Source organism: Lepidochelys kempii, chromosome 1 (genome assembly GCF_965140265.1).
Source record: "Lepidochelys kempii isolate rLepKem1 chromosome 1, rLepKem1.hap2, whole genome shotgun sequence".
In the NCBI taxonomy this organism is placed as follows: domain Eukaryota; kingdom Metazoa; phylum Chordata; order Testudines; family Cheloniidae; genus Lepidochelys; species Lepidochelys kempii.
In genome coordinates this window covers 336168359-336181728 of record NC_133256.1, presented here as the reverse complement: position 1 = coordinate 336181728, position 13370 = coordinate 336168359, and the positions used below count along the sequence as shown (strand labels likewise).

Sequence of the window (13370 nt, the reverse complement as noted above, 5' to 3'; positions counted from 1 at the left end):
GAGGTATCAAGACATCTGGGGCCTCTTCCGGGCTCAGCTGCTGATTCCCTACGTGACCTTCAGCAAGTCACTTTCTCTCTGTGCCTGTGTTTCCCCTCCCATCTTTGATCTGTCTCCTCTAATTAGACTTCAAGCTCTTTGAGGCAGGGACAGTTTGTACTGTGTTTGTACAGTGCCTGGCACAGCCTCCAACACTACTGAAATACAAATAATAATCCTAGCGCTGACAGGGGTCGGTACCAGATGCTTCAGAGGAAATTTCTTCTTCATCCAGGCCAGTTGTTCTCAACCTATTCATCACTGTGGGCTGTATATGTGGCCCACAATGTGCTACGTGGGCTGCAGGTTGAGAACCACAGTGCCCCCCGCTAAACTACCCCACAAACCCCTATGCCCAGCGTCCCCCACCCGGAGACCTCTCCACAGAGCGGGGCCAGGAAGCTGGGACCCGGACCCCGCCGAGCACGGGGACGGGCAGCCAGGACCTGGACCCTGCTGAGCATGGGGCTGAGCATGGTGGGCTGGAGCCGGTTCGCACCGGTTTGCTAGAACCGGTTGTTAAATTTAGAAGCCCTTTTAGAACCGGTTGTTCCGCGCGGGACAACTTGTTCTAAAAGGGCTTCTAAATTTAACCGGCCAAAAGTGGCACCTTAGGCGCCGACTCCATGGGTGCTCCAGCCCTGGAGCACCCAAGGGGAAAATTTAGTGGGTGCCGAGCACCCACAGGCAGCTCCCTGCCCCACCCCCGGCCTCAGCTCATCTCCGCTCCACCTCCGCCTCCTCCCCTGAATGCACCGCCCCGCTCTGCTTCTCCGCCGCGCCCCCTCACTCCCCCCCACCCCGGCTTCCCACGATTCAGCTGCTCACGCGGGAAGCCAGGGCGGGCTGAGAAGCAGGTGGCGGCTTTGCACTCCTGCCCAGGGAGTGGAGGTAAGCTGGGGCGGGGGGGGAGCGAGTAGGGCTGCCCGCGCCGCAGCAGGTAACCCGGGGGGCGCGCAAGGGAACCGCTCCCCTCCCAGCTCACCTCCGCCACCCTTGGCCTGAGCGGGAAGCTGCCACCTGCTTCTCAGCCCTCCCCGGCTTCCTGCCGAACAGCTGATTCGCGGGAAGCCGGGGGGAGGTAGGAGGCGTGGAGAAGCAGAGCGGGGTGGTGCGTTCAGGGGCGGAGGTAGAGCGGAGATGAGGTGAGCTGGGGCTGGACATGGGGCGGGGAGCTGCCTGTGGGTGCTCTGCACCCACCAAATTTTCCCCATGGGTGCTCCAGCCCCGGAGCACCCAGGGAGTTGGCGCCTAAGGCGCCACTTTTGATGTGATCAGTGTGGGGAGTGGCTGCTCCCCCTGCTCTCCCCCAGCTACGCTTCCCCGCCCCTAGGAGCCAGAGGGACCTGCCGGATGCTTCCCGGGAGCTGCCCCAGGTAAGCACTGCCAGGCTCCCCACCTCGCCCCCTGGCAGGTCCTTCTGGCTCATAGGGATGGGGTGGGCACCCACTACGGTGGCCCACGAGACCCTCCTGCCCAGTTCTGGGGGCAGTCAAGGGACAGGGGATAGGGGTGGATGGGGCAGGGATCCTGGGGTGGGGTCATCAAGGAACTTGGGGGGTTGGATGGGACAGGAGTCCCAGGGGGCGGGGGTGAGCAAGGACCCCCTCGTGGGGTGAGGAGGGAACTGGTTGTTAAGATTTCGGCAGCTCATCACTGCTCCCCTTGCTCAGCTGGACCTACTCTGGTAAGAGGTTAGGGGCCTGCTTCAAAACCCAATGACTTCAGTGGGCTTGGGATCAGGCCCTGCAATAGGAAATAGGGAACAGCATGCCGTGGGGAATAACCTGCGGTTTTGTAGGGGCTGAACAACCCCTGATGCAGAACAGGCAGCTTGGCAGACCTGCACCCAGCTCTAAGGCTTGACTGTTCCTCGAGAGAAGTTGAATTTTGGTCATTGCAAAGATGATTTTACTTTAATGAATTTTGGAAATGTTGATGTTAAAGGAAAGAGGGTTAGTGGAGAGTCACAATCTCAGGAATTCAAAAAAATGCCATTTCCCCCCACGTCCAGTGCCTTCAGCACAAGACTATCCTTCCTATCCAATCAGCCAAATCATAACTCCACTGGCTTTATATCAGGGTTGGTATTTGGCCCCAGGTGTCTGACCTGCCATAAAGATGCCATCGTTTTGACCTTGCTGATCTTCAGCTAATGGTTAATACTGTAAAGCATTTCTATGACCGTTAAAATACAAGGCGTACGTCTTTCTCCCATAATAGCCTGACAATCTAATTTCAAAGTCATGCTGAATGCGGTAATGACCCTATATTATCAGAAGAAACTATTAAGTCACGAGCACAAAGGTTGTTCCTATTGATTTTCTTCTCAGGTTGTCATAATATTCCCAGTCCAAATCATTTCTAAATAACTTACTCTCGTAGAGCTTTATACTCTTAAATTAAAGAATTGCTGTAATACTTCATTGCTTTTTTCCCTTTCTAAAACTGCAGCTAAGCCAACCTCAGAGGATATTTATGAACCAGAACCTATTTTGCCTCAGCCACCATAAGCATGGTGCACTTCATGCAAGGAAGTGAACTCCTAGATTCAGAGAAATTATATGTCAGGGAGGAAAACCAGGGACAGCTCCTGGAATCGATGTTGCAGAAATGTTCAGAATTAAATGATTCCTGGTTGTATTACAGTAGCTGAACAGGAGCCCCGACCAATACCAGGGCCCCGTTGTGCTAGGTGTTGCCCCAACGTGTAGCGAGAGACTGTCTCTTCCCCAAGCGTTTACAATCTAAACAGACAGAGGGTGGGTGAAGGGATCTAAAAAAATTATCCCCATTTTACAGCTGGAGGAACTGAAGCACAGGGAGATTAAGTGACTTGCCCACAGTCACTCACAGGAAGCCTGTGGCAGAGCAAGGAATGAAACCCAAATCTCCCAAGTCTCAGCCCAGTGCCTTAATGACATGACTACCTTTTTGGGTGTGTTTGGCCAAATAAAATCATTATTACATTTCACTGGCTGTGTGACTGATCGGCAAAAGTCTACTAATATTGAGGGGGAAAACAATGCATACACTAGTTAAAAAGAAAAGTAATTATTTCCCCAGTAGGCAAGAAGCCTTGCTGAAATGGGTTAGCACTCACTGAGGGGCAGTGACGGTCTGCAGACCAGGCTTTGGCTAAGCTAGGATTTAAGGGTGTATCACTAGATTGTGTTCGCTCGCTTGATCTAGGAAAGCCCCCAGGCCTTAACTCGGTCAGTGTAGCACCTGTTACAGTACATCTTGCTTTATCTTGACTAGCTTTTTAGAAGGTGTTAGTACCATTGAGCTAGCAACCAGGATCTAGCATCTCACCTTGAAATCCTAGTCTAGACAGTGATCATCCAGACAGCATCGTTTCCATCTCAGATGCTCTCCAAAGCTCTGAGCGCTTTGCTTGACAACATTTGTCAGTCTCTTGCACTTTCCCCTTCTGTAACCTAGACCTTTACTCCCACTGGACTTTTTTAAAGTCTAGTTTTCCCAGGTGAGTCTGAGATGTCTGCCTGTATATCTAGTTGATACACCACCTCCTCTTTAGTATTTGCCCATGCTCCCAGGGGAATCCCACCCCCACATCACAGTGGGTGTAGACAGTGACCCCACTTTCCCCAGTTAGTACCTATGAGACTGGTTAAACATTTTCAATCCCTGTCTGTCTTGCCATGTGTTTTCCCTTTTTAAATAGTGCCTCTACCTTTATCCTGAGAATAACGGCATCAGCTGGTCCTCTCTGACTCTATTTCCCCCTGGGGCAATTCACATGGAGTGGCTCACCAGCTCTGGTAAAGGGATTGATTCCCACTCAGAACAACACACGGAGCAAACAGTAAGGGAACACCATCTCCTGCTTCTCTTCTTTTAAGCACAAACTCTGTCAACCTGCCCAAGGCTGAAAAGATCTTCACCAGCTGTGAAATCAGTGCCTGAGTGGGGCAGGATTCTGGACCTACAAACAGGTGATCCTTATTCAGGCTCCAATCCAGCATGTGTATAACTTTGAGCATGAGTATCCCATTGCTACTCACTCACATGACTGAAGCTACCCCTGTGAATTAGGGCTTTGCTGGATCACGGCTCCTTTACAGACTACAGACCTGTACTCCATAGAGTCTCCATAAGCCACTTGGGCATGGGAACAGGATAACAACGGTAGATCTGTAGTGTACAACACCCCCTTAATATAGCTCCCTGCTGCATGTGCATTATTATCTTTCCACAGGACCCCTACCTCATTTCATACACCATCTATTCTGCTTGCCATTCATCCAGGAAAGTGAAATTGGATTGGCTAGTTGCATTTACTAGTGATAGCAGCATTCCCAACCCCAAATGCTCAAAAACCATGAGACTGACTTAAAAATCACAACATTTTAAAAATAATACCTATGGGATCCTTTTTATTAATTATTATTTGTACTCTGACAAAACTTAGGGGGCCCAATCATAGACCAGAGTCCTGCAGTGCTAGGTGCTGTGCAAACATAGAACAAAAGGATAGACCCTGCCCTGAGGACCTTACAATCTAAGTATAAGACAAGAACCAACAGGTGGCTACCAAACAGAGAGGGAGCACACTAAGACAGTACTAGTCAGCATGCTAAATAGTGGCCACAGCACACTAGCAGTCTACCCACTGAGTATTTATTTGCCTTCTTGCTTTTGAGCTGCTAGAGCTCATGTTTTCAAGCTTTTTTCTAAAACCGTAAGGGCCAGAGATGTCCTTTTTTAAAATGAAAGCTGCAGTTCTGATATCATCACATTCCTCCAGGAGCTTGAGCTTCATGAAAAGCACCAAGAGAGGACAACACTGTGATCTTCAACTTTGTTTTCTGATTCTCTGGCACGTTCACAGGTGTGTTTGTATTTGGGTTTCATCATAGCTCAGGGAGTTCAAATCTCCAAAGCCCTGTTTTCACTGTAATTCTTTACTTTAAACACTCATGAAAACATCTCTATTTAATATTAAAGTTTGCAACCCCTTCATTTCCTCCTCCACCTACTCCCCCTTTCTTTTTTAACAAACATTGATGTGGGCCCTAAAATGACTGGGACAGTGTGATTTAAAAGGATTTTTTCTCTGTCCCTCAAATCATTTATCATTACTGTTGAACCTGCCTGACTGCATAATCCTGTTAACATGTTAATTATACAGTTCCGTTGTACTGATAAAGATTGTGAAGAAGCAACTGGATTTTAAATCCAAGACTGCTTAAACTGACCTTTTGCCAATGCCAAATGACAAGAGCTCATTTAACATTTGACTAGGATGGGATCGTTAATGTCTTCATGCATCGCAGACAATGATTGATTCACAATAAATGACATTATCCCCCCGGCCCGGTGCAGTACGAGGCTTATGTACCTCTTAAGGCCCATGTAAGTCCCTAGCCCTATAGGCTTTGTGCTAAGGGCTTACGTGGTAAATAGACCTTCATGCTGCCCCTTGTGTATGGTGTGGAGAGACGACATTTAACTTTCTCATGATTTAAGAGTTGCTTCCCGGCATTTCTATTGTGGCACTTACGTTTCATCCGTGAAGGCAATTCCAAAGTATTCTTTCTCCTTCAGGTTGAAATGAGACGCCACCAGGTCAAGCAGCTCCTTGGCCAAAAGCTTTGGCTGGAAGGAAGGAAAGAAAGTGATCCATGAGGTTAGGTTTGATATACTCCCTTGATGCTCCCTAGCACAAGCAATGAAATCTCTTATACCCTCACACAGGGACTCGCTAAGGGACAGTCCTGTAGAGGGGCTGGAATGGAATGCAAGTGTCACCCATTGGTGAGTGTGTCACGGGTCTTCCTATGTGTCTGATCCACGTAGAATAGGAATCTGGTCTAGGGATAGCTAGGGAGCGTTGGCTCTTTAGCTGTAGCCATTCATGCTTTTAGCTCTGGAAGCTCCTGCTTCAATCCCCAGTGTGTCTACCAAGATGGCAGACATGACACAAGATCCTCATATCTGGAGCCAGTAATGAAAATCCTTCTTCAAAGGGTTCTATGAGGTAATTTACCTCCCAAAAGATTCTGAGCACCCTCAACTTCTGCTGACCTCATGAAGTGAATGAGAGTCAGTGGGAGTTGTGAGTGGCCAGCACTCACCACACCATGCCTCTGTAGCACTGGAAGTCAAAATCAAGTAGTCATTTAAAGAAAAAATAATTATTGTTTGTGTTGCAGTAGCAACTAGAGGCCCCAAGCAGGGATCAGAGTCTCATTGCACTAAGCAACGTACACATGCATAACAAAAATCTCCCAAAGAGATGACAAGTTAAGTATATGAGAAGGCGACACAATGAACAAATGCAGTGTTGCAATGACGGGTCTGAAGACTAACATCCTCTGTTTACTTGAAAGTGGGCCCCTTTTGCAAACCTTTGAGTAACTCTGTCTGAGTGTCAGTAGCAAAACCTTAAATCAGGTGACTCACATCCAGTTTTCAGTGGGCACTGCTCTGCTAACAACCTCTGCTCATGATTCTACACTGGAGCTAGCAAAGCTTAGGAACTCTTTGTAGACATTTACAGAATCAGTAAGGGTGGATAGGATCTCTTGCTGGGTCTTTGACTATATCCAGCAGCATTGTAGGGATGCTGTATCTATCACTGCTGCCAAACTATCCCGTTACATAGGTGTGAAGTTTAAACCAGAATATCGATTCCATAGCCTCCCTATGGGATTGTTCCACCCCATTATTTAAGCGAAGTCTTCTAATTGCAGCAGCTCTTTTAAGCAAGATTTTCTCCTTGTGGACTAATGAAAATAGTTGGTCCCTGTCTTCTTTAAACCTTCTCTTCATTTATTTGTAGACAGATAACATGCCTTCAATTGGTTGTCTTTACTTCAGACTCACCATGCCCAGCTTTCTTATCTTAGTTTCCAGAGCTTTTTTATTGAGTAACCTTTAAAAGCACTTTTCTGACAATCTGATTTATTTGGGCTTAAGCTTTCGTGGGTAAAAAAACACTTCATCTGAAGAAGTAGTTTTTTACCCATGAAAGCGTATGCTCAAATAAATCTGTTAGTCTTTAAGGTGCCACCAGACTCCTTGTTGTTTTTGTGGATACAGATTAACTTGGCTACCCCTCTTATTTCTGACACTGTCACATTATCTAGGCTTATGACATTAATAAAAAATGTAGCATCAGGAGATCAGATGTGTGGGACCAAATGAAAAGCACATCAGTTGTGATGACAGAACAAAACGGTTGCCTGTTAGGTCCTCTCATTGTTTGTAGGTGAGATTGTCATGGGATTTAGGGTCTTGGGAGAAAAGAGCAGAAACAAAGGCATGTTTGCAAACTATCTTTCACAGGAGCATCAAATCCAGATTTACCACTGAGGTTCACCAAAGGAGGTGTACCTAGCACTCCTGAAGCAATGTGAGGAGACCCTTTTGCATTGTATGCTTTATTTGCCCAGTTTATGTCTACAATTAGTCCTTTCCTCCTAAAATTTCCTACAATAGCAGCTCCAGTGGTGGCAGGCGCTCTAGTGTAGACAAGGCACTGGAAGCCACTAGTGTTTACCACCATGTCACTGTGGTCTTACCTAGACTAAAGCTCCTACCGTTGATAGCACTGGGGGAGCTATGCCAATGTTAACAATAGTTGGGAAATTTTGGGGAAAAAAGACTACTGTAGACAAGACCTGTGGGACCAAAGTTCTGTTAGTGACAGCAGCATTAAAACATGGTTATGGCCAGTGGCTACTAGCACAGTTTCCCTGACCACTGTTGATACGGATTGTGGCCCTGTCTACGCTGCAAATCCTACTGTCTTGGAGGACCCAGTTACAGTGCAGCAATTGGCAGGCTTCGTTAACACAACTCAAGTCAGCTAAGTGTTGGAGTCAATAGAGTTACACCAGGGATGAATCGAGCCTGGAGAGATTGACCGTGATTGTATAGGAAATATGTGGCAAAGCTGGGAGAACCGTGGTGTCCCAATGCCTAGTCCTATGCCTTACTCACAAGAACCTCTCCCATACCCTCCTGCAGCCCACACTAAACAGAGTCCAGTTATTGCTGCACTCATAGAGCCATTTCCTTATCCTCTGAAATACTTCCTTAAAACTTACCTCTGCCACGAAGCCCATAGCTCACTGGCATTGGTGAGGCAAGTGGCAGCCTAAGACATCTGCTGGTGTGTTTATTTAATTGTTACCTCATCCTACAACAATTCATCTGTTTTGTCCACCCGTTACATCCTGGCACCTGGAGTAGAGATTACTTATCTGTACAGCGACTAGCACAGTGGGGCCCTGATCTTTGCCTGTGGTTTTTAGGTCCCACCACAACAGAAATAATGAAACAGCAGCAGCCATGTTCAGACGCGGCTGTAGCTAAAACAGTTTGTTCCCCACGTATAGAGAGGGCCTGAGTTACCGGACAGGAAGGATGGCCTAGTTGATAAGGAAGTGGAATGGGTCTCCAGGGACCTGACTTCAGTTCTTGACTCAGAACTTCTTATGCCTGATCTTGGCCAAGTCACTTCATCTCTCTGCTCCACCTCTATAAAATGGGGGTGATATTTTCCTAATGCAGAGGGGTGTTGTGAGGACAAAATCCATTAATTATTGTCTGATGCTTGGACACTATGGTGCTGGGGGCTATACGAGTACCTAGATAGATACACAGAGACAGCTCAATACTTCATCACACTCACCTCAGATTAGGAGGATCAGTGGCAGGACAGAGTAGTAAAAATGGTCATTTCATTTAAATTTGAATGCCGATAACCTCTCCCCCCCACGCCTGCCTCACCTAAATGGAACCTCCCTTGGGTCCTTTTCCATCCACCTCCCTGCACAGGGGCACACGCAGCAGTCCTCAGAGTCATATGCAGCCAGCCGGCAGCAGCGGAAGAGGAGAAAGGCTTTTCTGTTTTCCTCCGATTCAATGACGACTTGACAAAGCACGTGCGTTGTGACGGCACTGTCTGTGCAGCCAAGGCCATTGATGGAGGCCAGGTGAAGCAGGCTCCCCACAATGGCATAGATTGCAGCCCTGAGCTCTGCCCCTGGCACCGCCTGGCAGCTGCCGCTCTGCTACCACGCAGATATTCGATAAAGGAGCCATTATGTGGCCGAGCAGAGAAGCCAGACGTCAGCCTCAGCAGCCCTGCTACCTGCCAGGGCGGAACCAAGCTGGAGATGTGGTGACATGACACCTCCCTACTCCCTAGGGCGGGAAGTAGTGGGAAGATCAGATTTCTCTCTCTGGGCAGAGAAAATAAAAGGAGTGCTAAATAAATGACCTGAAACAGGCATTCCTGGTCCTGCGGGGCACCAAGCGCCTCCTGCTTTGTGTGGCAGCACAACCATTCACCCGTCATCCTCAGGGAGCTCCACTAATCTGAATAAATGCAAAGTGTTTGCTCATTATTTCCGCAGAGTGGAAGCATCCGACTGATACAACTCATGATGTCGTCCAGCGAGCGGTACACTGGGGTTTCCGCCTCCCTCGCTTGCTCCCAGGTTGGTCGCTCTGTATTCTTCTGACCCAACACCCTTGACAAAACCAAAATGTCCTTCTTGGCCCTTTGCTGCAGTGGGTCTGGAGGGGAAAGGCGGGAGGGGGGGGGAATAGAGGGGTGGGGAGAGAGAAGTAGAGGGGAGACTGCTTCCAGGTATTGGGTGAGTCTCTTTAAAAAACTGCTGTATCAGATAAGATGGGATAACCCTTGTCTTGGCAGATAAGGGAAAGAACAATAGATGCAGAGATGGCTTTGGCTCCGAGCCAGGTTAGTTACTGGCTCAGCATCCCCGCAGAGGCTTAAGACTGAAGTTAAGCCCTGCTAGTCCTCTCCAAGATTACTTTCCTCAGTCATCCTAAGCCTTGTCACAGCTGTGCAAGGTTATTGGCCTTTTTAGTGCAATGGAATGAGCCCCTTCCTTCCCTGCAGAGAGCCCTGGAAGGGATGAGTGTCAGTGACTCTGATTCTTGGTGGCAGGAACTCACTGATACTAAGGGGACGGCCCACCTGGCTGGGACCCAGGGCAGGAAAATTGTGGCCGAGACAAGTGAAGTCGCAGCCTGGATCCCCATCTCAAGACAGACCTGGGTGCTGAAAGTTAACAGTTAAGCTGACTGCAGTTCAGGATGAGAACGGATGAGCCATGACCTCCTTTCGTGTGAGCTACATAGACAAAGAGCTCATTAGCCATGTCCATGGCATGTTTTAATTCATTATTAATTTCTGGACTTAACCTTCCAGAGGATGCTTGTTTTGCATTAATAAAACCTCCACCTTAGACACAACGAAGAAAAGCAGGTTAGCCCAATGGAGCAGAGGGGTCTGCGGTATGACTGGGCATTATTGGGACATTAGGACTTCTCTGCATTAAAATATATCATCCAGACAAGGTCTGCAGGTTGGATCCTGATGTCACTCCTGTAGGTGTAAATGGGGAATACTGGAGTTATTCCTGATTTACAATCATGTAAACGCGATCAAAACGTGTCCTCAAGTGTGCAAAATTGCAGGGTCAGACCGAAGTGCATTAGTGCCCTACTAGGCTAGTATCTGGCACCCCTCTGCCTCAGCCAGTCTCTGTTTCCTTCCCATCCAGCCTACTCTGCAACCCACACTCTGCCCTGTCCTCAGTTATCTCCATTTCTGCTCAGTTGACCGCAACAGCGCCCAGAATCTCTTGTGCTGGCTGTGGCATCATTTCTAAGGGCAGGAAAGGGTTATGAGAAATATCCAACGCACAGCAGCAGCAGGCTGCTGGGCCAAAACTGGGACAGGGCAGGTGATCAGAAACTCGCATCTGGAGTAGTGAGGGCTGAAAGCCGGTTTGTTGGTGAGGGATATGGTACCAGGGCTATTCTTCCAGTATTTTCTTCCACAGGGTGCCCTAGTTGGCTGCTTATTTAGCCTACGTCAAAGGCCACCTCTACCAAACCGCAAACTAAGAAACAATAATGCAATGGAATGTCTTTCTATTTCTAGCACAGAAATCACTGCAGCCCAGATCCTGGTTCTACTGCACAGCACAAGCTGGAGGAAAAGAGAAGGGAGAAGGAATCCTTTCTCTAAGCTGCAGCCTCAGGGATGGAACAGCTTGCCCTGGCAACTGGGCTCCCACTCTCTTGGAGGAAAGGTTGGTGGACCCACGTGCTGGTGTTGTGGAGCCCTTTCCTCGGCTGGCACGTGCCCTGTCCCCACGCCCCTGCTGCATGGCAGCGTGTGGGGGAGAGCCCTTCAAGAGCTGGATTCCCACCTGGCCTCCTCAATTCCTGCTTGGTCACATTGCACAGCAGAACTGCCAGGGCTGCATGGCAGGCCGGGCCCTCTGTGCCTGTGACAGTCAGGGCAGCATCACCTCTGAATTATACAAGAAGCAAAGCTTTGGTGCCTAGACACAATGGTGATGGGCTCGTTAGGAATGGATTGACATGACTGTCTGAGTGGGTGACTTTTGACAGGCTAATAGTCTGGATATTGAAACCAGATCTGGCAGCTCTGAACAACTGAGGCATTCCTCCTGCCCCCTTGGGAAGGAAGATGAGCAGATGGGTATTCGTTAGAGGCTGCCTCCTTACAAATACAGCAACCCAAACACCCTGCAGCACGCTCTGGGCAGTGTCAGAGAGGTATTTATCTGACATGGTGTTCGATGCACAGCAGCAGCTCGGCGTTTCTGCCTTGATAGCGAGGAACAAAATCAACACAGAGCTGGGGCTTGGTTTCTGCAGCCTAGAAGCAATCAGCTCCCTACCCAGCGTGGGTCCTGTGGAACAGCTGCTGGGAGCCAACTTAGTGAATGAAGGCAGAGAGCGTAACAACACATGGCTTACAAGAGGACTAAGCAATAGACTGGCAGTGGTAGGGGCCTGGATGATCCAACAGTGTTGGTGTTGGTCCTGCTTTGAGCAGGGGGTTGGACTAGATGACCTCCTGAGGTCTCTTCCAACCCAGATAGTCTACGCTTCTAACAGGCCTTTCTCAGCTCCTTGCACTGATTGGTAGCAGTTTGGTACTGATGGGTAGCAGCAGACTGATGAGCCACCGGAGGTTTCATATGCTCAACTGGAGTCATGGGTGCTCAGCATTTCTGAAAAGCAAGTCTCCTGATGTCTGTGTGCCAAATCCTAAAGTCTTTGCTCAGACAACATTCCCATTGGGCCAGACCCTGAGGGCTGAGTAAAAATTGAGCAGGGACCTAAGGATTTGGCCCCAGGATTACAAAGGAGGCTGTTTTTAATTAAAAACAGGAGCAGATTGCTCCAAAATTTGAGATGGCCTGTACCAACCTCTGAAAGGCCTGTGTGTGCTTTGAAGGGCTAGTGAACACAATGTATATTGATCACAGAACTGTCAGTGCAGGCTTGGATCTATTCACAGAGCTGGCTTGGCCACACCACTTTCCTTTGCAGCACATGAAAAGAATGCAAATTTGGCTGACAGAGAACCCATCATAATATCCCTGATGCCGTGGCTGAAGCTGACACATGCTAGTGACAACCCCGGAGAATTGCATGAATAGATCTTTCGTGCATGGCAAATGCTATCTACATTTTCTTAGGTTCATTTTAAGGAGCATTCAAAAGTGACAAATTAACATCAGCACGTTGTTCATTCCTCTGTGCGCTGCCCTTATCTGTGGACTGATAATATTTTACAGGTGTCTCTTTTTAATTGGACTTGCAGGCAACTCACGGATGTAACATTGGCTGTGGAGGAACATGACAAATAGTAAAAGCAGATTGAAAGAGGAGAAGCAGCTCCGGCACACGTTGAGGAGGAGGGGAGATGGGGGAACACACGCCTTCCCCAGGAAAGGAAGAGGAGGGATATGCCTTCTAGATGAAGGGAATCTATGCCCCCTCTGCTTGCCCTAACTTGAACCCCTGGGAACTCAAGGTCAATTAAAAAAAGGGGAGGGGACTGCAAAGGCTGAAGTCATTTTTGTTCCACAGGTTTCAAAGGGGAACCATTTTACACGTTTTCCATGTTGCCACTGAAAGGCGAGGGGGTGGGGGAGAGGATATTTGATAAAAGCTACATCTTCCACTTCTGTAGGAAATGTGGACATTGTTGGGGGGTGGGGGGGAAATTCCTTCATGAAAGTTTCCCAGTTTGTTAAAAGGCTACTTTTGAATGGAAGAAAAGAGCTTTGCCTGATAAAACTTCAGCCAGTTCTAGTGGTAACACGTGTGTAAGAGTGAATGTGGTGCTCACAAGAGATAGCAGCAGTTCAACAGGCCTGGAGACCAAAGTGCTCTGTCCTCAGAACAGATATTGTTCGGAATGGAGCAGTGCAAACTACCCGTACCCCAGCAACATGCCTCACTTCTGACTTGGAGGAATCTCATCCAACAGCAAG

At 48.5% G+C, this 13370-nt stretch overlaps 1 protein-coding gene across 14 annotated transcripts in view; it reads right to left on the bottom strand.

Annotated features, from left to right (window-relative positions):
• FRMD4A (FERM domain containing 4A) overlaps window positions 1-13370 on the bottom strand; it is a 573140-nt gene that overhangs the window by 143482 nt on the left and 416288 nt on the right. For all 14 annotated transcript variants that reach the window (XM_073328715.1, XM_073328720.1, XM_073328712.1 and 11 more), the window contains one exon: window positions 5567-5661. In XM_073328715.1, coding sequence (XP_073184816.1) covers window positions 5567-5661 — 95 coding nt within the window. The remainder of the gene's footprint in view (window positions 1-5566; window positions 5662-13370) is intronic.